The sequence below is a fragment of the Pteronotus mesoamericanus genome, unplaced genomic scaffold (assembly GCF_021234165.1).
Source record: "Pteronotus mesoamericanus isolate MK-2021 breed Mesoamerican mustached bat unplaced genomic scaffold, CSHL_Meso_final contig_220, whole genome shotgun sequence".
NCBI lineage: Eukaryota > Metazoa > Chordata > Mammalia > Chiroptera > Mormoopidae > Pteronotus > Pteronotus mesoamericanus.
This window is the reverse complement of record NW_026555091.1, coordinates 3,952,605-3,975,462: the sequence shown is the minus strand read 5'-3', so window position 1 is coordinate 3,975,462 and position 22,858 is coordinate 3,952,605. Positions and strand designations below refer to the sequence as shown.

At 48.9% G+C, this 22,858-nt stretch overlaps 1 protein-coding gene across 4 annotated transcripts in view; it reads left to right on the top strand.

Annotated features, from left to right (window-relative positions):
• ELMO1 (engulfment and cell motility 1) overlaps positions 1 to 22,858 on the top strand; it is a 456,019-nt gene that overhangs the window by 246,464 nt on the left and 186,697 nt on the right. For all 4 annotated transcript variants that reach the window (XM_054571360.1, XM_054571362.1, XM_054571359.1 and 1 more), the window contains one exon: positions 13,521 to 13,629. In XM_054571360.1, coding sequence (XP_054427335.1) covers positions 13,521 to 13,629 — 109 coding nt within the window. The remainder of the gene's footprint in view (positions 1 to 13,520; positions 13,630 to 22,858) is intronic.

Sequence of the window (22,858 nt, the reverse complement as noted above, 5' to 3'; positions counted from 1 at the left end):
TAGCAAAGTCCAGGAGAAGGTCCACACCCTGTGACTCCGTGATCTGCTCGGGGAGGAAGGTCACCCTTGGGGGCGGGGTCCTTGTTTTTCCAGTGTCGCCCGTTGCTCGGGGCCGGGGGCTTCCTGTCCTGGTGACCTGCTGAACCAGACCCATTGTCCTTGCTCTGCTCATGCCCATCTACCTGCCTGCCTGCCACCCAACCAGAAATAAATAAATAAATACATGCACACATACACACATAAATAAAAAATAAAGCCCCTTACTCTCAGCAGATGTCTGTGGAATGAGCCCCTGAATCAAGCTAGTTCTGGGGTCCTGCCTTCTGGCCGGACGGCCAGACACCCCGAGGTTGGGAGCCGTGAAATAGGTTTCCAGCTGGAATGCGCCATAAGCTCCCTGCGCTTGCTCTTAGCCGAGAGGCCAGGAAGCGATGCCATTACCTCCTCGCTGCTGCCATCCCTCCGTTTGTCCATCTTGGAATGGAAACCAAATTCGCAGCTGTCTCGGCGTGTCCCCCTCCAGGACTTTGTCCCAGATTTGCTGAAGCGCCTGCTTGGGTGAATCACCGCTGACTTTCATTTTTAAATTTTATCCATGTGACCCAAGTCCAGCCAGCATTAGCAGCCTGCCTTCCAAATCAGAAGGCATTTTGTAGTGGTATAATAAAATTTAGGTGGTAGTGTTCCCAGATGTCTGTCGTATTGGGTAAAAATAGCTTTCCCCTTAGGAGCTGCGCAAGCCACCTGGTGTACCCAGGCGTGTTTGACATTGTCAGGTAATTTTATTTTTACCTTGACCTTAATTTTATCAACTTTCCCCTTGTATTGGTAAAACCTGAGATTCCAAAATTTAGTATAAATCATAAGTAATAGACAATATTTGTATTTTATAAAGCTACCAAAACACTGTTAATGACAAATGTTAACAGCCCCAATGACTAACTTCTCCCTGGCTGGTTTATCAGATGTTCTTCTGTACAAGGGTCCTTATACTTGGAGGCTGTTAGAGTTCAAGACTTTGCTATAGATCATTCTTACTTGTGCACAAATGTGCAATTCCCAAGGTCAGGAAAGCCAGCTTGGCTGATGTTTTGGGTCTCAAATGGCAATGCCCCTGCACCACAGGACCTTTGCACATGCAGTCCCCACTGGTTCGGCCTCTCCTCTCTCCACTCTCCATCCCTGCCTCATTGTGCACCCCACTCCCATTCACTCATTCTTGAGGATGTCATCCTTCTGGTTCCTTTTTTGTTTTCTTGTTTACTTCCTTGGTTTTATTTCCTTATTACTTCCTTTGTAGCACTTGCTCAGTTTGGAATCAGATAATTGTATATTTTCTTATTGGATCATTTTCTCTCTCCAACATGACATTTTTGAGCAGGGACTATATCCTTTTTTTTTTTTTTTTTTTTTTTTTTTTTTTTTGCCCTTTGTTCTCACTGTGGAACATTGGACCATTTAAATTATTTGGTAAATGAATAAGTATTTGATATGTTGAATCCCTGATCCACGTTGCTTCCCTCATCCCCTCTGACGACCTTCATGGTCGTAAGTGATACGTGTCAGAGGAGCAAAACGGGAGCCAGACTTGGAGGAAATGCGCCTTCAGTGAGCTGGTGGGACCATCAGAACGGCCGCACGTTGAGACTGAGGAGCTACCTGGTACGAAGCCTTCCTCAGAGTCTCAGTTACCGGAACCCGGACACGCGGTGTGCACCCTACGAGTAGACACAAGTTCTGTCTCAGAAAAGGCCCGAGGAGACCAACGATGAGGTCGCTGTTACTGCAGAGCAGCCAGTTTTGCTGGGAGCCTGGGGCTCTGCTCCACCCAGTATAGGGACAGCACAAGTAAAAGGTAAACTGTGGTGAGTAGTGAACGCGTGCAGGTGCACTGAAGTCTCACAACAGTGCCGTAGGGGAGACACTGTTATTGGACCCGCTCCGCAGGTGTGGACGCTGAAGCTCAGGGATGCGAGTAAGTTGTGCAGTGTCATGATGGATACGGAGAGGGGAACTTGGAATCTGGACGAAGGCCACTTCCTTCTCCCATCTGAGGAGAAACCAAGGACGCAGGTGGTCCTTCCCCACCGGAGGCCCGTAGTGGCCCTCTGAAATGATTTCTTTTTAATTAAGGCTATATTTTATAGTACAGTTTAAAGCCAAGCCAAGGCCAAGTTGAGGGAAAGTACAGAGTTGTCCTCTGTATCTCCTGCCTCCGCACGTGCACAGCCTCCGTCCTTCTCAACCTTCCTCACCAGAGGGGCGCATTTGTTACACTTAGTGAACCGCACTGACTCATCATGATCACCCCAAATCTGCAGTTTACATTAGGGTTCCCTCCTGGTGGTGTATATTCAATGGGTTTGGACCAATACATGGTGACACGTAGCCACCATTATAATGTCACGCAGAGTATTTTCACGGCTCTAAAATCCTGTGCTCTGCCTAGTCATCCCTCACCCCCTGCAAAATTCTTGGCAACCACTGATAAATACCTTTCAAGTGACAAAAATATTGAGATCTTTTGGCTTCACATTTGCATTTCTAGAATGGACTTAAAGGAAGTGATGTTGTGCAAGAGCAGAAACAGAGCCGTGCGAGGACGTTTACCGTGAGGTCCACCTGACTGCCGAGAGGACGGCTGGGTGACGGGAGGGGTCTGGGCGCAGCACGCGCGCGAGGGGCGGGCCTTGGCCCCCATGCAAATTCCGGTACCGGCCGCTGAGCCCTGTGCTTGGCGCCCTTTCGCGCCTTAGGCATTGCGCCTATTTGTTCAAGAAAGGGTTCTGACAGGAAGAAAAAGGTAAGAGTCTTTTTGGACTACAACGTCCATGAGATAATCGATCTCCCTTAATGTTTAAGCACTTGTGCTACTTACCGCGTTGGCCGACCGGGGGCACACGTGGCCCGCGGGTTCCCCCTGTGGCGTAACGGGGGCTGCGTGCACTGGGGCCGGCAGCAGGGCTGGGCAGGGCTGCTTCCTGGGAACACCGCGGCGGTCGCGGCTTGCCCGCCATGCTCCCTTCCCTTCTCCGTCCCTGTCTTCAGAGAGCTGTGTAGGTGATGGAGTAATTAAGACAAATGTCCTCATTCATCTTGCTTTCAAGGAATACTTTGGAGTCTCCTGCCTTCCGTTTTTCCTGGTTCTGAAAGCATCACAGAATTGAGAGACGGGTCAGTCTTCAGACAAGGAACAGGGGGCCCACAGGGAGGGCCCATTTCCAGCTGAGTAGGGCCCTCAGGCGCCGTCCCCAGTGTGCACAAAGGATGTTAAGGGGCTCCGTCACCTAGGAAACAGGAGTCTCCCTTTCCATCTGGCAACGGGGGATGCCAGCCCTCGGCCCCTTTGCAAGTTGAGCCTCCCATGTCCCGCGCCGCCCACACCCAGATTCGGGGGCCTGTTCCCAGTATCGGAGGGTGAGGAGGGGAGCCAGCGTGCCCTGCGGGCGTGTGGCGGGGCCGTCCCTGCACGGTGGGAGCTGGCTGCCTGTCATCTTGTTCGTTTCCCCCCGCGGGTTCTCACTCAGTATTTACAGGAAGCGTTGAGAGCGAACACTTGCCAAGTGTTTTCCATAAACACACAACCGAGGACATCTTCACACATCCCAACGCTCTGTAAATGCTTGTTCTCACAATGCACGAAGCAGGTGATGCACGGTTTCCCTGAACAGGCCCCTGACACGTGGGCTCTGGCCCAGGGAGGACTGGCTCCTCTATCTGTCCTGCATCATGGTCCTGTCCTCCCCCGGGCACGTCAGCATGGGCAGTGGGCTCAGCGTCTAAATCAGTTTCCTGCACAGCTTCGGTTCTGGGGTGCCTGTGTGCTCCCGCTGCCGAGCCATTCTGGGTCCTGAGCACCCCCATGATGGAGGGAAGGATGAGGTTGGAGGTCACTGGGGGCGCCACAGAAGCCATTGCTTCTGACAAAATCCCCGAGGGAATAGTGGAGAGCAGGGCAGCCTGGGGCTGAGCAGATGACTGTAACTCAGTTAAGATGCTTGTGAGTGTGCAGAAATAGTAAATGATGGGGACTTCCGTGTTCAAGCCAGGCCAGTTGGCGTTGCCCGTGACGGACAGAGGTGTCCCCAGGACCCTTAGGCGCGGCCAGCCAAGTGCCGGCCAGGCCTGCAGCCTGCACGGTCCTTCCGCTTGTCAGCGGTGGTTTCGTTAGTGAGTGCCGGCTTGTGACGCGGCTGGCTGCAGTGCGGGGGACTCGCACGCGACAGACAGTGGATCCTCACCTCAAGGGCTCAGCCCCACCAGGCGCAGTGAGATGCGTGTACTCCACCACAGTTTGGGGCAGAGAGTGACAATGGTGGTAAGAAAGAGAGAGATAAGGCTGTGGGGTTGTAGAGGAGGGAATTGTGTGTGGTTTTATGGGGAAGTACCGTTGGGTTGGGCCAGAAGGAGAAGGGAAGCTCAGGCGCAGAAGGGGAGGTGGGGGTGGGTGGGGTGTCCAGGGAGGCGACCTCCAGGAAAGAGCACCGCAGCTGGGCAGACCCCTGCCGGAGGGCTGTGCCGCGGAGGAGGGCTCTCCATTAGCAGACACAGCCAAGCTTCGGTCCGCTTCTGCAGGTTGAAATGTAACGAGATGAATTGCATTTAAAAGGCTAGGTTTATAGACAAAATATTTCCTTTCCACATGCCATTAAGTTCAAGTAAATCAACATATGGCTGAATTTCTTAATTAGGTTTCAGTAAGTAATTGTCCCATTTTAGCTATTTTAATGTGTATCAGAAACTACGTAATCAGGAGACATCTCTGAAAATGCTGATTTACTGTTGTCCAGAAGAGGGTGATAGGAAGTAGTCCTTTCTCCTCACCTTTGCCTCCCCTCGACCCTAGTTCCCCAAACCAGAGTGAATTTATGAATGTATGAGCTAAGTGGAAAAATGAGGTGTGATCCGATGTACAGGAGTTTATTTTATCACTCGCCCCCTACAGAGTGTTTGTTTAGTAAAGCAAGTTACACCCAAATACATTTCAGACAATATATGTGGAGTGTAACTGGGCTTTAAGACTGCAATAACTGTTAAGACAGTGGCGGCAGTGTCCCCGTGAGAAATCAGGCTTGGGGAACGTCAAGCCTAATTTTTCATCCAGCAATGATGACAACCATCGCCAACACCTTGGTGTCTTTGCTTCCCACTGACGGAGACAGGAGGCATTTGCAATCCGCAGTGCAACATCGAGGCGTCAGAGTTCTGCCCTGTGATCTGGTGATTTATGGCTGTTATTACCCAAGATGCAGAGAGACTTCTCTGACTTCATTCAGGATCTTGCAATTCATCTTTATTACCTTCCATAGCTCATCTCTGGTTTGCATTGTTAAACAGATACCTTAGGCGAGAGTCTGGAATCAGCGTCTCCTTCAAGGCTCACCCTTTGGGTGACGGTTACCCTGCCTGCTCATCGCGTCTCTTGTGTACGTTCATCACAGAAAGGATACGTCTTTGTAAAAAGTGCAAACCATACAGAAGTATATAAAAGAGGCCTCTAGCGAGTGAAAGTCTGTCTGCCTTACAAATCCCATCCCCTTATGTCTTCCCAATAGATCGCAAGCCCCCAAAGTGGGCAAATTTTGTTCACGTATGTATTTTTAGCACCTAGCAAGTTACTAAGCAATAAAAAATGTTTAAAGAAATACTTGTAATGACTGAACCAGAGGGTATAGGAGAGAGTGGGGCTGTAATTTCAGCAACAGATTTGGGGGAGCACAGTACCTTCCTTTTCAAACGCTGGCCCTTGCAGCAGCGGCGGCAGCGTTTCCTGGGCACCTCTTAGAAAGACAGGGCCTCAGGCTGACCCATCTACTGGGGCGTGGAATCTGCTTTTTCACAGGGTCCTCGGGTGACCTGGGAGGGCTTTCTGTCCCAGGAGGCTGCACCTCCCACATAGCTGCAAAGTAATGAGCTTTCGCAGGCAACTGCGGGGGAGTGCCCGCGGTGCCCCCTCAGCAGGACGCGAAGGAGCCCTCGCCATCTGTGGGCACTCGGTGGAAAGGGCTCATCCGGGCCAGAAGGAGAAGGGAAGCTCAGGTGCAGTTTGTGAACTTTCCCCTCTAGCGCCCCCATCTGGCCAGCCCTGCACCTTGGCTTGGAGACAGAAACATTCCGAGCAACAGTTCAAACCACAGCATAGAAGTCATGAAGCTGCTTGTGCACTCCCGGGGCTGACCCATCACCTTTTAACTGCTGAACAGAGGGCATGTGACATGAGCTCCAAGGCAGGGTTTCCCCGTCTGCCCCACGTCCTTAGTGGCTCGTGAGGACAGAACGCGTGGAACACTGGAGAGTTTGCACATGGTAATCACTCCAGATGCATCCCCTCTATTTTTAACCGATGTCAAATTCACATAACATAAAATTAACCATTTCAAAATGAGCTATTCAGCAACATTTAGTACAGTCACAATGTTGTGCAAACACCAGCTCTGCTGAGTTCCAAGACATTATAATTATCATCACCCCAAAAGAAAACCCAGTACCCATCAGCTCCCCAAACTGCGGAACCCCAGCCCCGGACAAATGTCGATCTGCTTCTCTCTATGCATTTTAACTCTTATTAATGGTATCTTTTTCTTTGTCACAGAAGAAGCCCCCACCAAAATCAGATTCGTTTCTTTTTCCACCTCCTCCCATTGCTTCCCATGTCTTTAAAGACAGAAGGTCTGTTGGGAGTGTAGACACGGCGTAATTTTAAATCAGCGGTTCGTAACATGTGGCCCCAAACTAGCAGCAGCCGCCTTCCCTGGGCACAGGTTCTAAAGGCAGATTCGTGTGTTTACCCAGAACAACTAAATCATAACTCCGGGTGGGCCCCAGCGATCTGTGTGTTAATGTTTCCAGATGATTCTAGCACAAGCTCAAGTTAGAGAACCGCGGCTTTAAGTAAACAAGATGTGACCTCCTGCCTGGAGTGAGGCCTGCACGCACCTGGCCCACGTGCACCGTCCGGGGGCCCAGGAACACAGCGCTGGCCCGAGCGCGGCCTCCTAGCCCCGTTTCTCTGCTGCAGTGACATCAGGGTCATGGGGCAGGTGCAGACACAAGCCACCGCTGCTGTTCCTCACCCTTTCCTTCCTCCATGCTACCCAGCCCCGTCCCGAGGGGGGCCCCGTGCCGCAGAGCGCGGCGGGGGTTGCTTGGTGTGCCTCGCGCACAACGCGCGTGTGCTGCCCGGTATCAAAGTGCAAGCAGCGTTTCTTTTCGGTTGATCAATGTTCAGTTCGAGGTCTATTATGAACCTCCAGGCTTTAATTACTACACCATTACCCAGTCAATTCCTTGCCATTTTATATTTATGGCTTTTATTATGCCTCTCTCTGTGCAGTTGCCTGATTTTATTCTGGAAGGATTTCACCTCATTAGCTGGGTTTTATACCATTCTTCCCGTTTGTCCAGCGTTTTATTTATCTCCGTTCCCTGTGTGCGGTTTCTACTTTGTTTTTCCACCAGCGTGACCCCTTGTGCATGCTTTCTCCCTGTTCCCCGGGGTGCGTTGTTCCTTTGTCCTGGGAAGCAGCTCTTGAAGTTGTGCACACTCTGCTCTGGGCGTCCCTTTCCTGGTCCCTCCCTCACCTCGGTTGTCACATCTCAGCTGCATGGTGTCGTCGGCCCTGTCCAAAGGCCTTGAGGCCTGCCTGCCAGGCTGGATAGACCACAGGCAGCTGCTTCTCTCTAAGTGGCCAATTAAGGATCCGGGAAGCTGTGCGGGTGGAGCGCTTTTCTTTCTTTCCTTTTTTTTTTTTTTTGAGAATGCTGCTAAAAATAATTTTTAAGTGTTCTCTGAAGTGCTTTGCTAACACTCCTCCCTCAGTTAGCCCAGTGCCTAGAAGAAGGTAGGGCTTGGTTCACGTGCATTTTTTTAGGTCCCGCCCCAGACCTGCTGAGTCAGACCTTGGGGCAGCGGCTGCTCCGCCAGTGGTTGCCACATGTCGGTGCCTTGCACGTTTGAGGACCGTTCTTCTAAAGAGACACTGAAAGAACCCGGCTGCAGCAGGGATAATATGCCTTCCGCCCGAGTCCTTCCTTTGTCAAAGAGCAAGATTAATACTCTCTATAGCAGTTGGGTTTCGTGTTCTGCGGTGTGTGTTTTTTCCAACAGCCGTGCCCTCGAGCTAGAAGGGTATTTAGGTAAAGCAAAGGGTAAGACCCCGGAACAAGGGGTCATGTGATTATTGTGACAAAGGAGGTCAACGGTCTTCATCTTTGAGGGCTGCACAAGTCTCGGGCACTGAGAAATTTTTACCTCCGCTTTGTTGTGTCATTTAATCTTTGCAGCCTTCAGAGGGTAGGTATTTCTGTCCCTGGTTTTTTTTTTAAATTAAGTGTATTGGGATGACATTGGTTAATAGCATTATGTACGTTTCAAGTGTACAGTTCTGTAACAGCTCATCTGTCTGTTGCCTTGTGCACCCACCACCCAAAGTCTAGCCTCCTTCCACCATCACTTCTATAGCGGAGAACTAAAGTTAAGGAAAGTACAGAGAGTCGCCAAGTCTTTTAGAGGCAGGTCAGGGAAAATCATTCCTGTCCAGAGCCACAGTGCCGTTGACTAGTCTGTCACCGTGTTAAGGGCTTTCCTGATCAAAGCTCTATTGCTGTTTTTTACCCTCTCTCTTCTCAGAAGAAATAGGCATAATGATGGGCTTTGGCAGGAACCGGTAACCAAGGATGCGCTCTCTGGGCCCATGCCACCTAAGTTCCTGTGCTGGCTCTATGGATGTCGGCGTCGTGTGACCCGGAGTAGATTATACAACGTCTTGTGGCCCCCGTTTCTGCATTTGTAAGGTGGGAGGGTGCAGGATTCTGTCAGGGGGTAGCACTTGTGCCTTAAATGAGACACTCAGTGAAAGCACTTAACATGCAGCCTGCTACTTATCTTTTACTGCTCCCTGGTCTGCACCTTTAAAGCGAATTCCCTGAGGTTTCTCTGCTTTGGAGCTCACTTCACCGATCTGTAAAGTGGGGGCGGTAGACCAGGTGGACGAGCAGCCTTGGGCTCTGATTGGTTCTGGCTTGTTTTCCTGCTTGGCATACTTTCTCTAATTGCAGTGTTCTTTGTTCTCTGCCCCTTTAGATTCATCATATTAGGGCTTGGGCATGTTTGTTTGATTTTATGAACTTGCTCAAAATCCACAATCGCAATTAAGCTCCTGTGCAGCCCGCTCAAGGCAGCTCAGAGTTTTTATAGCACTTCTCTCTGGTGTTTTGGGACCGATTGCCATTAGCATTTGTGGGGAGATGGTGAAAGTGGCTCTTTCTAGCCCCCAAGTCTCTGTGAGTGGACCCCAAGCTGGACTTACACTTTGACCTCAGAAGAGGTCTGGGTCTTGGCGATGTGATATAAGGGCTTACATTGCATTCTGGCGTGTTCCATGATTCTGTTGTTTATGTAAAACTTCCTGTGCTGTGGCGGGGGAGGGGGACGCACCGATACTAATAAGACTTTTGGTTTGTTTATTTGTTGGCTTAACCTAGGAGAACATTGGTGTTTCCTCTAATGGGGCCAGGAGACGGGTTCTAACAGGGCGTGCAAGTTGATGAGGCTCTGAGGATGGGTGTCCAACGGTGGCCGTAAAGTTTAGCATTGGGACTTGATCACCCAATGTGCCAGGGCATGGCTTGTTCTTCGGGGTCCTTGATCCTTCTCTGTGCTCGGGGCAGAGTCCTGCTCGAACACGAGCACAGAGCAAGACATCTACCTGGTGTTTGTGACGTGATAGGTGACCATCCCGTCACTCCATTGGCTTCTCATCATGAAACTCTGGGAGAGCCTCTGGCTGGCTGTTGTCTGTGTCCCGCGGCCGGGCATCAGGGAGCGACTTCGCTGCGGTCATGATTTTGACTCAGTCTCTGGTGAAAGCATTGCACGTCATGTTGGCCAAGAGCCGCGCAGGAAAAGGAAGAGGAAGGACAATGAAGAGGTAGCAAACACCACCTTGGAGTTCTGGTTCAGGCTCTTGGCTTTTGCATTGTGATTTAATACGCACGACAGTCCTGTGGAACCGGCTCTAAGGAGCTTTGGCCCACTGCACAGAGCAACGGAAAGCCTTGTGCAGACTCACCCTGGATTAGCTTAGGCTCTTCTCATCCGTGCTCTCCTAGCAGCTTTGTGACAGGATCGGGGCAAGACGGACAATCCCTTCCCTTTGGAGAGAACTCAGTATATATTCTTCTAATATTTTTGTTTTTCAATTACAGTTTACTTTCGATATAATTTTGTGTTGGTTTTCGGTGTACAGCATAGTGATTAGACTGTCATATATATGATTTGACTTCTATGTGGAATCGAAAGAACAAAATAACCAAAACTGAAACAGACTCAGAGATACGGAGAGCAAACCAGTGGCTGCCAGAGGGGAGCAGGGTTTGGGGGACGGGGTGAAGCACGTGAAGGGATTGAGAACTGCGGGTCAGTAGTTACGGAACAGGCACAGGGGTGTTAAGTGGCTCCATGTGACCCTCAGGGTCACGAAAAAGAAGACACCGTCGCTGAGAGGCCATAGGGGAAACCCCCAGGGCTCACCGCGGGCTGGTGCAGGGAAAGCAGAGGGTGGGACTTGCCCCAGGTGGGGGGCGCTCCGCGGAAGTGGGAGAAAGTGCGTTGGTGGCGACCGGCTGAACAAAGCCGGCAGCGGGATGTGGAGAAGCCGAGAGGGCAGGTAGCCCCAGGTCGGAGAAGGCGCAGCGGCAGCCGGCCCGGTGCCCGGCATTTAGTGGTCACGCCCAAGTCAAATAGGTCTGTGGTCTGCACCAGTGGGAACTCAAAATTTATGGGAACAAAGCCTGTGGAGACAGTTCACAACAGCTTTTGGTCACTCACCCTGAGAGATCGTTACTCATCTTCAGGGATAAATGATATAAGACAGAACCTTATACCTTTGTCCAGGAGGTTCTGGGATTTATTGACTCACTTCAGTGAGATAGAGGACATTAATCAAAGTCCTCTTAGCCTCTTTGACATGAAATCCATTGAGTTTTATGGCAGCATGTATGTGAAGACAATTGTAAGCTATAATGGGGCAGGAAGAGATTTGGAAATTGAAGACTCTAAAAATTGAATTCAAGGACTGACCTAGGCCAGCTCTGTGGTCTGAGCAAGTCACCTCTTCCTCTTGGTCCAACATTTTTAATAGAGTCATAAATACCTGCTGTATCAGTCTTATGGACTCACTAGGGATCAGTTGATAGAAATATGTATATATCCCCCTAAACTGTAAAGTATTTTTATGTATCATACTGAATATTGCACAAGTATCTAGTGTTTTATTTTCTAAAACATGCAGACAGTTACAACTTCTTTAGGTGTGTGACGTATTCTACGATGAGTAATCACAGCAGGTTTTAGTGCTCCATCCATTTCTTGCAGTATGTTTGCTCTTCAAACTGAAGAGTGGGGGAAAAAAAGAAAGGTGAAAAATAGGCCTTGATATTTCTAAACGGAACTTTTCAAAATGTCTTAGGTGAACATGGTTTGTGCCAGAATGTTGCAGTTGAATCTAGATACAGCAATGCGTTACATTTTAAAACAAGCTACTATCCAGTTTGACTTATTTCTCATTATGGTAATGTCTAATTAGTAACGTTCATCATCATGGTCTTTTCGAAGATATTTCTGTAAGAATGCTGGTCTCAAAACCCACACAGGTGACTTGAAAAATGTGTGTCTGCCTTATCTAAAGAAATCAATCCAGGAGGGGAGTTTATTTTATTTTTCTTGAAGCAGGTAAATATGATAAGATGGATGGTAACTTGAAGAATAAAGAGTAGGGTTTCTCCAGACCGATTTACATATTGATTATTTAAATTACTCCTTAATTTAGTGCCTGCTAATAAACTGTGCCTTGGAAATGTTTCCAGAACATTTATTGGCGGCAGTAATTCCACCTACCGTATATGCAGATCACAGCCTCATTAAATATTGATGTGCTCATGAAATGTTAATAGGATGTTAATGTGAAATGCAGGGGAATGTCCTCGCTGGGAGCTGGCTGGAAGCTACCTGTCTCCTGCCTTTTATATGTCCTGTCTCCTCGCTCTGTTTTTTCCATTCGTTTCCCATCATCGGGAGATGCAGGTTTGGTCCTTGATACGTATGGTTGTCTCAGAGACTCAATTTTTGGTAGAGAAATAAGGACTCCCTGATGGATGGGAATTTAATTGTTCTCCCCTCCTGCTTTCCTGACTTGGAATTCCTGGCTGGAACCCGAAAGGGTTCTTCTGAAACAAGGAGGGTGATTCAGGCCCAGTCGAGCGAGACTGTGCTCCGCAGCTTGTCCAGAAGAGACCCTGAGGAGGGGACAGAACTTCTAAGGATGCCCTCAGTAGCTGTCCCCTGGTCGGCAGGAGAAGGCATTTCATTGGAGTGAAAAACAGCCACCCCAGAACCTGTGTTTCCTAAAGAGACTGCAAGGGAGAATTTTTATCGCAAATCCTGAGGACAGTAAAGGTTATATTCTTAGTGACATTCAGTGCCTGATTATGCATCACAGCAGATACTGCAACCTGAGAAGTGCCACGAACAGGGGTGGTTCTTCAACTTCTTGGACAATCGGAAGGGTAATAAAGTGTTCATGACAAAGGCTGTGAAAATGGCCCGTGATGCCTCCAGGGGGACAAGGAGACTGAAGAAAATGCAGCGATTCGTTGTCACTGTGGTTAGGTGTAAACGCCATGCTGGAAGGAACTTCCCCTGTTGGGAAGGGTTGATTTGTTACTGGGGGGGACTTCAATACATATAACTTGTATGTGTGTGTGTGTGTGTCATGGCCATGGTTTGTACAGAAAATAATAGGAGTATGTTTTTATTAAAATCCTAATGCTCTGGCTTTAAATAATCCGAGCTCCCCTGAGCCCCCTCACGTGACCTCACTGGTCCCATTTGAAACGGGGCGGCATTTTGCCTTTCTCCCTCTTTTGAAATTGTTTTATTGCGGGCTCCCATCCAGGTAGCTCCTGCACTCATCCCCCCAAGCTGCTGTCGGCACAGGCGGGCAGCTGTCCCCCTTTCCTATGATCAGTCCCAGGGGAGGACTCTGGTTGGTCCAGTTTGTGTCCCGTGTCCCTTGGGTGTGGTCCAGCCCACGAAGGCTGGGGCTGAGATCTTGTAAGGACCTGGCAGCTGCTGTGGAAGCGTGGGGTGAGAGTCCCGGAAGAGGACTTGCTGTTCCCAGGAAAGAGGAGACGTGGCGGAGAGGACATGGCTGTGATCTCATCACTTTAGTGAAAAAGTCTGTTTTGTAAATGCCCCTCCAGAGGCATCTATCTCTGTAAGTGAGCCCCACCATGCAAACTATCCTCTTCCAGAGTCCAAGAAGGCTTTAGGACATCAGGAAAACATAACAGTTTAAGGTTCTCTAGCCCAAGGTTATACTTTGAGGACGATTTTGTCTGGCCCCGGGACCTCGGTTTGGTGAGCTGGAGGGGGCTGGTTTCTCTGTTTCCGCGGAGTCTGCGTCTTTGATATTTTACCCAAACTCACTTCCCCGTGTGACCTGTCCACCCTCTGTTTGCAGATTGTGCTTGAGAACAGCAGCCGGGAAGATAAACATGAGTGTCCCTTCGGCCGCAGCAGCATAGAGCTGACCAAGATGCTGTGTGAGACCCTGAAAGTGGGCGAGCTGCGTAAGTACACGCGTTCTGCACGCAGGCGTGGCGCTGTGCCCGGACCCGCACCAGCAGCTCCCGGGACCGTTCCCGGACGTCTGGTGGTCCGGGCATACTTTGGTTCCAGTCGGCAGTGCGTGTATTCCTGCACGTCTGCTCTGGGAAGAAATGTTATTAAAATCTATGAGCACAGAAAAATAGGCAGGCACTGTGACTGAACTTCAAATATTATTAAAGTGAGCATATATTAAAACAGCCTTGCATTTAATACTTGGTTAGGAAAACGACCTATGAATTTCTTTTTCCAAAACCCAGTGTTTCACTACCCGTAGATCATTTTCCTTTCTTTCTTCTGAAACAATTTTTCTCTATAAAGAAAAAAAAAAATTGAATACCTTAATGAAATCTCTCCCAGTATCTCACTTGTTTAAAATGCTTTCTCCAAGAAAGAAGGAGTTATTGAAGAAAATGTGGAGCTGACTGTGAGAAATATGCTCTCGGAGATAATGCTTATAGCTCTTTTTTCTTACTTATATTACAAATTTAAGAGAGGACACCCAGGAAAAGAGGGCATAATGATGCTCTTGCCTTTTGCTCGTTGGCATAATTTGGCTTTCACCTGTCAAAGTGAGTCTGATTGAAGCTGGCTGACAGGCTGCCTCCCGTGCCCCCCGACATCGGTGGAGCTAACACACACATTAAATCTTCCCCCGTAGGCTTACTGACGTGGGCGCCAGGGACCACTGTTTGTACCAGGGAAATGTTGGGTGTTTGGTATTGTTGTGGAAGCATAAATATTCAGTCACTTGCTTGAGAGCTTAAAATAATGGTCTGAAATGATGAATGGGAAGAAATCCAACGATGAAATTGGAAAAGGGGGTCATGTTTTATTTACGGTGCAGAACCGACTGCGGTACAGCTAAGGTAAATGAGAAAATTCAGAACTTAGTGAGGAGAAAGCTAAGAGGTTGCGCCTGTTTGCTCATAAACACACAAGACGTTGCCCTCCTCCAGGGTGGGTGGGAAGGAAGCCGAGGTTCAGTCCTGATGGCCCGAGTCCGGGCGTTCTGCGTGACTCGCGGGGCGGCCCGACCGGAGACATCCCTGCGTCCGTCTCCTGGGGTCTGGGCTCGCTGACGCTGACGCTTCAGTTCACCTGGGCCCTTGATGTGAGCTGTTTCCCACCCTCATTAGACTGCCTTGTTGAAATGTATGGCCGTGGTGTGGCTTACTGTGTATTCAGCCGGGGGATCAGGGTCCAGAGTCGAACCAATTCCACCGGATTCCCTAGTCTGATAACTGTGACTGTTTCATGTCAGCCTCAGTTTTATGGGGGAGGCTGTGGAAAGTCACTGTCTAAGAAGCACTGCCAACCGCCTGAGGTCTTCAGAAACTGGAGACCCATCGTGCTCCACGTGGCTGGCGCGCCACCTGTCCCGGTCATTGCCCTTGTTGTCCTTTCCTTGCCCCGCCCCTCTCCCATCCTCCTAAGGGTCTGGTTGGGCTCACAGAGCTCACCTTGGTGGAGGCAAAAGAGACCCTCTTTTTGACTTTGACTGCCACCCCCAGCTTCTTGCTCTTCTCCATCCAACGGACACGTGTCTCTAATGGTCCAAGTTAACAGAACAGAGATACGGTGAACAACAAGGAGGACATGGGGAAGAATGGAGAGCCGGGTTCTGTCTCTGCCGCGTACCGCCTTTATGTCCTTGGTAGCATACTCGCACTTCACTGTGCTCCTACCGCCCCCCGTTTTATACTATCGTACAGTGTATTTGCAGTGCTTTATTAGATGTAGTGTTATGCTGGCTGCAACCTCACACATCTTATTTACTGAGCCTCTCACCTGCACCGTTGTGTCTTGTGCCTGACTTACTTGCACGTGCGTGGTGCAGGGACCTGCTGCACGGGCTTGCAGCCTGGGAGGAAGAGCCACACAGGGCAGCTGGGGTGCACGGTGGGCCGCGCCGTCTAGACTTGTGTAGGTGCACCCTGTGATGTTCTCAGTGAGAAAACCGCCTGACAACGCGTTTCTCAAACATCTCTCCATCCTCAAGCAGTGCAGGACTGTGGTTGTGTTCATTTTGGTGGCTTAATCATAGGTAACTTCATTGGTTGGAATTGTAGTCATAGGAGTTGAAGGGATTCCCTGGGAACAGACAATATTTACCCCAAGGGCAGTAAGTTGGAAAAGAGGGTCAAATTCTAGGCAGTATGAGGGCAGAGTACCTGTGGGTCAGTGAAGCCCCACCTGGCGGGGGCGGGGGGTAGAGTCTGAGCAGACAGGGCCACTCAGGTAAATGTCAGCTCTGTAATTTAGGAGTCGGGGGGTGGGGTGTAGACCAGCACCCTGCCTCCAGGGGACCTGGTAGTCAAGCCGGCTCCTGAGGGCTGAGATGGCTGTGTGGGGATGAAGGCAGACACCTGGGGACCTCTGGGGCGCCCCCGATGCTGCTCTTGCACTAGAGGTTCTCCCATGCCCCACCTGCTGCTGGAAGGGTGGCTGTGAGCATTCTGCCCCCATCGCTCAGCACCCGGTCAGGTCTGGTGTCCGCAGTGGGGCTGAGCTCGGGCAGCTCGGGGCTGGCATGCTTGTGGTGGGGCCCTCCATCCAAGATGACAAACGCACTTGTTCATTTGTTCCATAAAGACCTATCGATTACTTGCAGTGTGCCAGGGACTGTGAGGGACCTGCAGGTACAAAGGGGAATAAGGTATGGTCCCTGTCCCCCAGAAATTTCCACTTCAGAAAGCATATGAACAAGGTGGGACTGATAATTTTTCCTATTAGTTATAAGTCACTTTCTATGCATGTATATGTACATATATGAAAATATATGTATGCATATGTATGTGTGTGTATATATGTATGTGTAGACATATATATTTAAATGTCTGCTACCAGTTCTAAAGCTTAATTTTTGCAGTGTTTTGATAGTTAAAATTTGCAGGCTGACCTGTTGCTCAGCATCTATTGCAAAGGCTGTTCTGGATATGTTGCAAGGCTAACGAAAGATTCCTGTGTTTCTGAAGTCAGCGTGCCCACAAGAGTTGTTTTCTGCTCATAAAATATTAAAGGACTACTCCGCTCTGATCGAATACTAGACGTCAGTGATGAAACACCTTGTAGTAAGAGGGAAATTGCTTTTTAATGGATTGCCTCGTGCATACCGCCATATTAAATAAGGCCCTAATATAAAAAAGCAGATCTGAGCGCACCCTTATGTTGCAGGAGATGTCTATTTTTCTTCTGGGAAAATTGGTTTTGCAAACAAATCCGTCATCTTTTGGTTTGCTCGTGTCTGTTTTTCTCCATTTCTAAGTTCATGGTTCTTCTCAGATTTGTGTCAGTAAACGCACAGGAGTTCACGACCACCTTAGATCAATAAGCAAGTGCTGAGACCAAAGATGTCTCAGCTAAGAATCTAACTGATTGAAAAAATAAAGGACGTATGCAAAAGGAGAACAATTCGATTTTCTAGAAATGCTTTGCCTTTGGATTTAACATAAGGCCTCTTGAGCAAACTCACTTCTGAATTACCAATTACATTTTGGTGTCCAAAGCAAACATGTTAATGACCAATTAAATGGCTAATACCACGTATTTATGCATAGGTCTTTTTAGATTACTTTTTAAAAATTGCTTCTTTTATGGTTTCCAGTTATTGACATTGCAAGAGGCCAGTGTGTAATAGTGTGCTATAAAAAAAAAAATGCCTATTTATAGGCTAAAGTGCTCAGAGCACTTTATCAAAGTTATTTAACTGAAGCCTGTAACATTCCCAGGGGTTAATTAAGATCAATGGCATCTATGTTTAATAATGAAGAGAATACTTGCACTTACTGCACGTTGTCTAGGGTCACGGAGCCCCACTTGGTGTTCCAGACACCCAAAGAGCAGCGTAGAGAGAGGAGGACAAGTCCAGTGGTTGCATCTGGGCACCCGGATGACCGTCGCTACGTCACAGCTCCGCTCCTCGCTGGATGACTTGGGACATGCCCCGTCTCAGTTCTGAGCTTCTGGCTCCTCACCTACACAGTAGACAGAACATTCCCTGCACAGAGCTGTTGGAAAGACGTGGGCATTGCCTCACCTGGAAGATGGATGCTTCTTCTGCAAGTGAGAGACTCTCACTTTCCATAAACAGACTCCAGGTTGAGCGAGAGAGGGGTAGAGCGCTCTGGCATAAGTGGCAGCTAGACCCAGGACCCGGGACAATGTCCCTTGTTCCTTCACTCTCTGTTCTGACTAAAATGATTCTTTTTCATCTGCTTTCTCCAGGAGGTTCTTTTGAGAGCAAGGCGCTTATTTTCCTTTAGTTTTGGTTTTAAAAATCACAAAGAGGACTATTTATGGACCTGGATATAGTCACAGGTCCCCATGACCTGGGTTGTATAATTGGTGGCCCCAGTTAGAAGGAGATTAAAAGTAAGGGAAGAGCAAGTCTTCAAAAGATGAGGCATATTTGTATGCATGGGGCAGGTGAGGGACGGGGAGGTGGTGTGGCACAGACAAACCCGCAGATGCTCCGCGCAGACGTGGAGTCCTTCTGAAGATGCCACCAGGGGCTAACAAAAGTACCTGTTGTTTTTGTTATTATGGTACAGTCCTCCAAGCAATAAGTTGTTGAGAGATACAAGGAAAATTTGGTTTCTGACACAAATAGATTAACTGCTTATCTTTTGAACATACAGCGCCTAACCTAGTTATGTTCAATGTTAGGTAGAGCCAGGATAAAGGACATTTCTTCTTCTCTCTCATTCATTCCTTCATTCATTCATCATTCATTCCTTCAATAACCATAAGGTTCCCTCTCTATAAGTCATGATCCAATCACTGATGACCTGGGCTTAGAATGTGTCCTTCCATTCTCAGGCAGCTTGCATGGCTAACTGGAGAGTCCTTCACATAAACACATGATTATGAAACATTCGGCACTTGTAATATTTCATTCACGTTACATTAGTGTCATTAGGAGATGGTGTTTGGTTCTTTTCCTTCACGGGAAGCCGGGCAGGCTGAGGAAGGGAGAGTCTTGGCAGATGTGACACGGAAGAATCACGAAGATGAGAAGAAGAGGAACCAGCAGGCCCGGCACATGCATGACGCGCCGTGGCTGCTGAAAATTCCAGGCAGTGAGGCCTGGAGGGGGAGACCAGGAGGCGCGGGAAACTCTACGTCCAGTGGCCGAAGCAGCGGCTTGAGGGAGCAAGCACATGGCCAGTGTGAGAACACGTACTGACTGTCGACATTTCAGAGTTGAGTAGGTCCTGGGGCGGGTCAACCGTTCAGTGATGTCGCCTAGGAGCCTTGTTCTCCCCATGTTTTGGCTCTGCCACCCCTGGTGCTTCACATTGGCCCTTACACTGGTAGCAGGGTGCCAGCCACCGTGGTCCAGAGGGACAGGAGGCCGGCCCCTCCGGGGAGCCTTTCTTAAGGTGTGTGGAAGTATTTCCAAAGCCCTTCAGCACACTTTCTCGGACATCTAATTGTCTGACACCGCGGCCTGCGCCTGGGCCTATCCCAGACCTTGGTGAGGGGGTGGAACCTTAGGAGGTCAGACCCCGGGGGGCCATTGGCCCCTCCCCAGACCGGAGGCAAAACCCACCTTTCTTGGGCATACGGCTACCGGGTGGTAGGGCGCCAAAGAAAATTGGGGTTTGTTAACATAGGGAAGATAGCTTATGTCTGTCCCTTTACTTTAAAAAGTCGTCTCGGCATTTTCCTTACTGCTGCAGAAAACGGTAACAAATTGAAGTCAGATTCCAGCCCTCTGTCATTTTGCCTTTATTGGGAATTGGGGAAATGCATTGGTGTTTTTTTAATGTAGCAATATCAAAGGTTGCAGAAAATGGAAATTGAAGTTTTATTATAGTGTATTTTATTTTTCATCACTAAGATGCCTGGGGTCCCCTACATTCCTTTCCTTGTAGCAAATGGCCCTTTCCATTTCCTCAGTTATGCTTGTTTTGGGGGGCTTGGTTATTTTCGGGTGTAGTTTGAAGGGCAGAATGGACACGCAGTTGCAATTTGTGCCTCCATCCTTCTCCGAAACAATTTTGCCATCCTCACCTATTTGGTCATTCTAATTACATTAAAACTTAATAACTGTTGCTGTTTAAAAAACAACAACAACAACAAAGAACGGAAATTGAAAAAAGTCCTACAGGATGAAAGTGTTGAGCACTTCCTTACTTTGTCGTTCATGGCAATATTAATCACAACACAATGTGGTGCTGCGTGGGGCACGTGGCATCATTCATCAGCCAGGCGTCTCCGCTTTGGCGAGCACAGTCAGCACAGATGAGCGACGAAGGTTCTCCGCAGCGCGGCAGCCGTCAGAGCAGACACTTCACTCTGGGACTCTGGTGCCGTTGTACTTTGAGGAGTACCATCCACCGCTTCCCCTCTTAGAACATCCCGGGAAAAGAAAACTCAAGAACGTTCGCTTTTAACAGCTGACCCCCTTAAGGCCTTCCTGTTGCCTAATACCAGCCTGTACCCACGCTCCGTGGCAGGTTGAAACTTCTTGGATCTTGACTTTCTCTTGCGTGTTCCTGTTCCACTTCTATTTTCATATTTTACATCCACCTTAAGTTTAAAGGGGGGAAAAATCCAACAGAACCAGAACGAAGTAACATAGATGCTCAAGGCCTAAGCTTGGCTTTAGAAAAGCCACACCCACTTTTGGCTTAGATTAAAAATGCCGTAGGAGAGAGCATGAAATTTATTCCGGCGTGCTTGATTAGCATGACGATAAAACTGATACAAGGATACATAACAAGTATTATCAGAGGCAGGAGGGGTGCATGTAAGGTTCTCGCGTTCGGAATCCGAAGCCCTGGGCGGCAGGCAAAACTGATGCAGGAGTGTTTGTCAAGACGGGTAGCCATTTTCCTCTCTGCCCTTCCACGTGTAACACGAGGTGTTGTCCTCACCACCATCGCTTCCCATCCTCACCCTCCTCCTCCGAGACTCAGCTGAGAGAAGGCAGACGAAGGTGTTCTGTTAACTGCTTATTGGTGAAGGAAGCATTGACCCGAATACACGCGGAGGCCGAGAGTCTGAGAGCCACCGTCGTCTCCTCCTGTGCTCCGCGTGGCTGACCTACGACCTGGACGTTGCTGGTGGTCTGTCGGCGTCTCAGGAGGCGGTGCTGGTGAATGCTTCTAAAAGCGCCGCGCCATGTTTCTCTCTCCATAGGGAGCGATTGCTACTGAGAGAAATTAAACCTGGCAGGGGAAAGGAGACTATAGCAAGCCCATCTCAATCATCAGTGGATGAAAAGAATTTACATTTGTCAGAACTGTGTTAGGAGCGGCTCATTTTGACGTTGTTTCTGAGACGACACGTGGCAGCCGTTCCTGCTGCCTCATGAGTTACAGAGAAGGCAGCCTGGAGGGGGCTTCCCGATGCGGAGGCCCAGGCACCTGCTGTCCTGTCCTCCCGCCCCGAAGGCCCACGGAGTCACCCCCAGTGTCAGGCCCGGTGGCTGGGTAGGGCCATCGTCCAACACCCGCTGTGGGGTGGCGTCGCACCCTCCTCTGAGCTCCTGGCGCCCGTCCGCTGTGTGTCTGTTGTCCTGCTTCCTACTGTTCATTAATAGGTTTTCTTCTCTTTAATTCACGGCCCCTTTCCCCCAACAGCTGAAGTGGCTTATAGAGAAGCAGAATAGTAACTCAAAAATAAATAAATGGTGAAAGCAAAGGCACACAAAAATAAAACTAAAAAATGGGTTGTGAATGTTTGCAGAGTACGTGTTAGAGGGGCCTTTGTGTTCTTCCCATCCGACTGTCAACTTGGCTCAAAGGGTTGCTTGTCCCAGGGAAGCAAGAGGACCTCAGGTGCGGAGAACAGTTGGGTGCATGTCTCGCATGAACGAATGCGACGCCCCTACCCAGGGACATCAACTGATGCTCAATAGTAGCTGGGAATACAGCACGATGTCTCTTGTTGAAGTTGATGGAACACGGGTAGGACACATTTTTAGTGTCATTTTTTAAAAAGCTATTATAAAGCAACAAGCAACAATCTAATATTTAAAATGGTGATGATAAAATGGCTTTCCTATTAGAAACTACAACTAAAGCAGAATGCTACAGGAAGCTAACACTCACCACTATTAGTTCTCCTTGATCGGGAATACACAAACAAATGCAGGTATAGTTCAGTGATAGAAACAAAGTGTTTTAAATTATAGACATTAAAGCTTATTTATCTAGAAATCCCTGAAGAAGCAACAAAAAAGCTGTTAGAATTAATGAAATTTAGAAGAGTAGCTACGTAGCCAAGAAGCAAAACTGAGTAGCATATTTATATGTCAGCAGTAATTTGGTAATCATAAAATGCGTAAAAGGGAATTTTTTTGGCCATGGCAATAAAAATGTAAACTGTTGCAGAATGATCGTAACAGAAAACATCTCGGGCTTCTGTAAAGAAAACCATAAGACTTTACTAAAATACACAACACCAGTTTCAAATAAATAAGCGGGTGTCCCCTCAGGTAGGAAAACAGTAATACTGTGATAAAAATGTAAGCTGCCCCGGGGGAGTGTGAAGGCTCACGTCCCATCCCAGACTACGGATCGGAGCGAGGAGGGGGACCCCCATTTGACTGTAGACTTCACACGGTGGGGGGTAGGAGGTGAAAGTCAGTATGGAAGAACTGATAAGAAAGAGCAAGGAAAAATGAATGGAAATAAGAATGCATTTCTTTTTAAAAAAACGTTGCTTGCGAGGAAGGCCGGAGAGCTCATTCCTATCTGCCATTCACCCAGGTTTACCTATCGTTATAGCAATCTTCGGCCCTACTTGTTTTATCATCCTCTACACACACATACATTCAAATCCATTATTATAAAAACAGGAAAAATATGTTTTAATGGCAGAAAAAAATTTAATATAACCTGAAGGGAAAAAAATCAAAATGAATAGATCAAAATGATTTACCTCAGATCCAGCTCTGGCCCCGATGCATGAAGGAAAGCAGAGAGGGAGCAGAGGCTCTGGGGCCTGCTGGGCAGCAGGCTTCCCAGGGGGGCTGTGGGGAGGGGGAGGGACAGGGCAGGGGTGCTGAGCAAGGCAACAGGCTCAGGCGGCGTCAGAAGCCTGGCTCGGGACCCCTGCGCCCGCCCGACAGAAGCCCCCTGGCGGCTCACTGCCCCCGTCTCCCAGCGCGGGTCAGGCAGGGCATGCCGAGGGAGCTTACTCTCCCCTTCCCTTCCCTTCCGCTCTTCTACGGCTCCG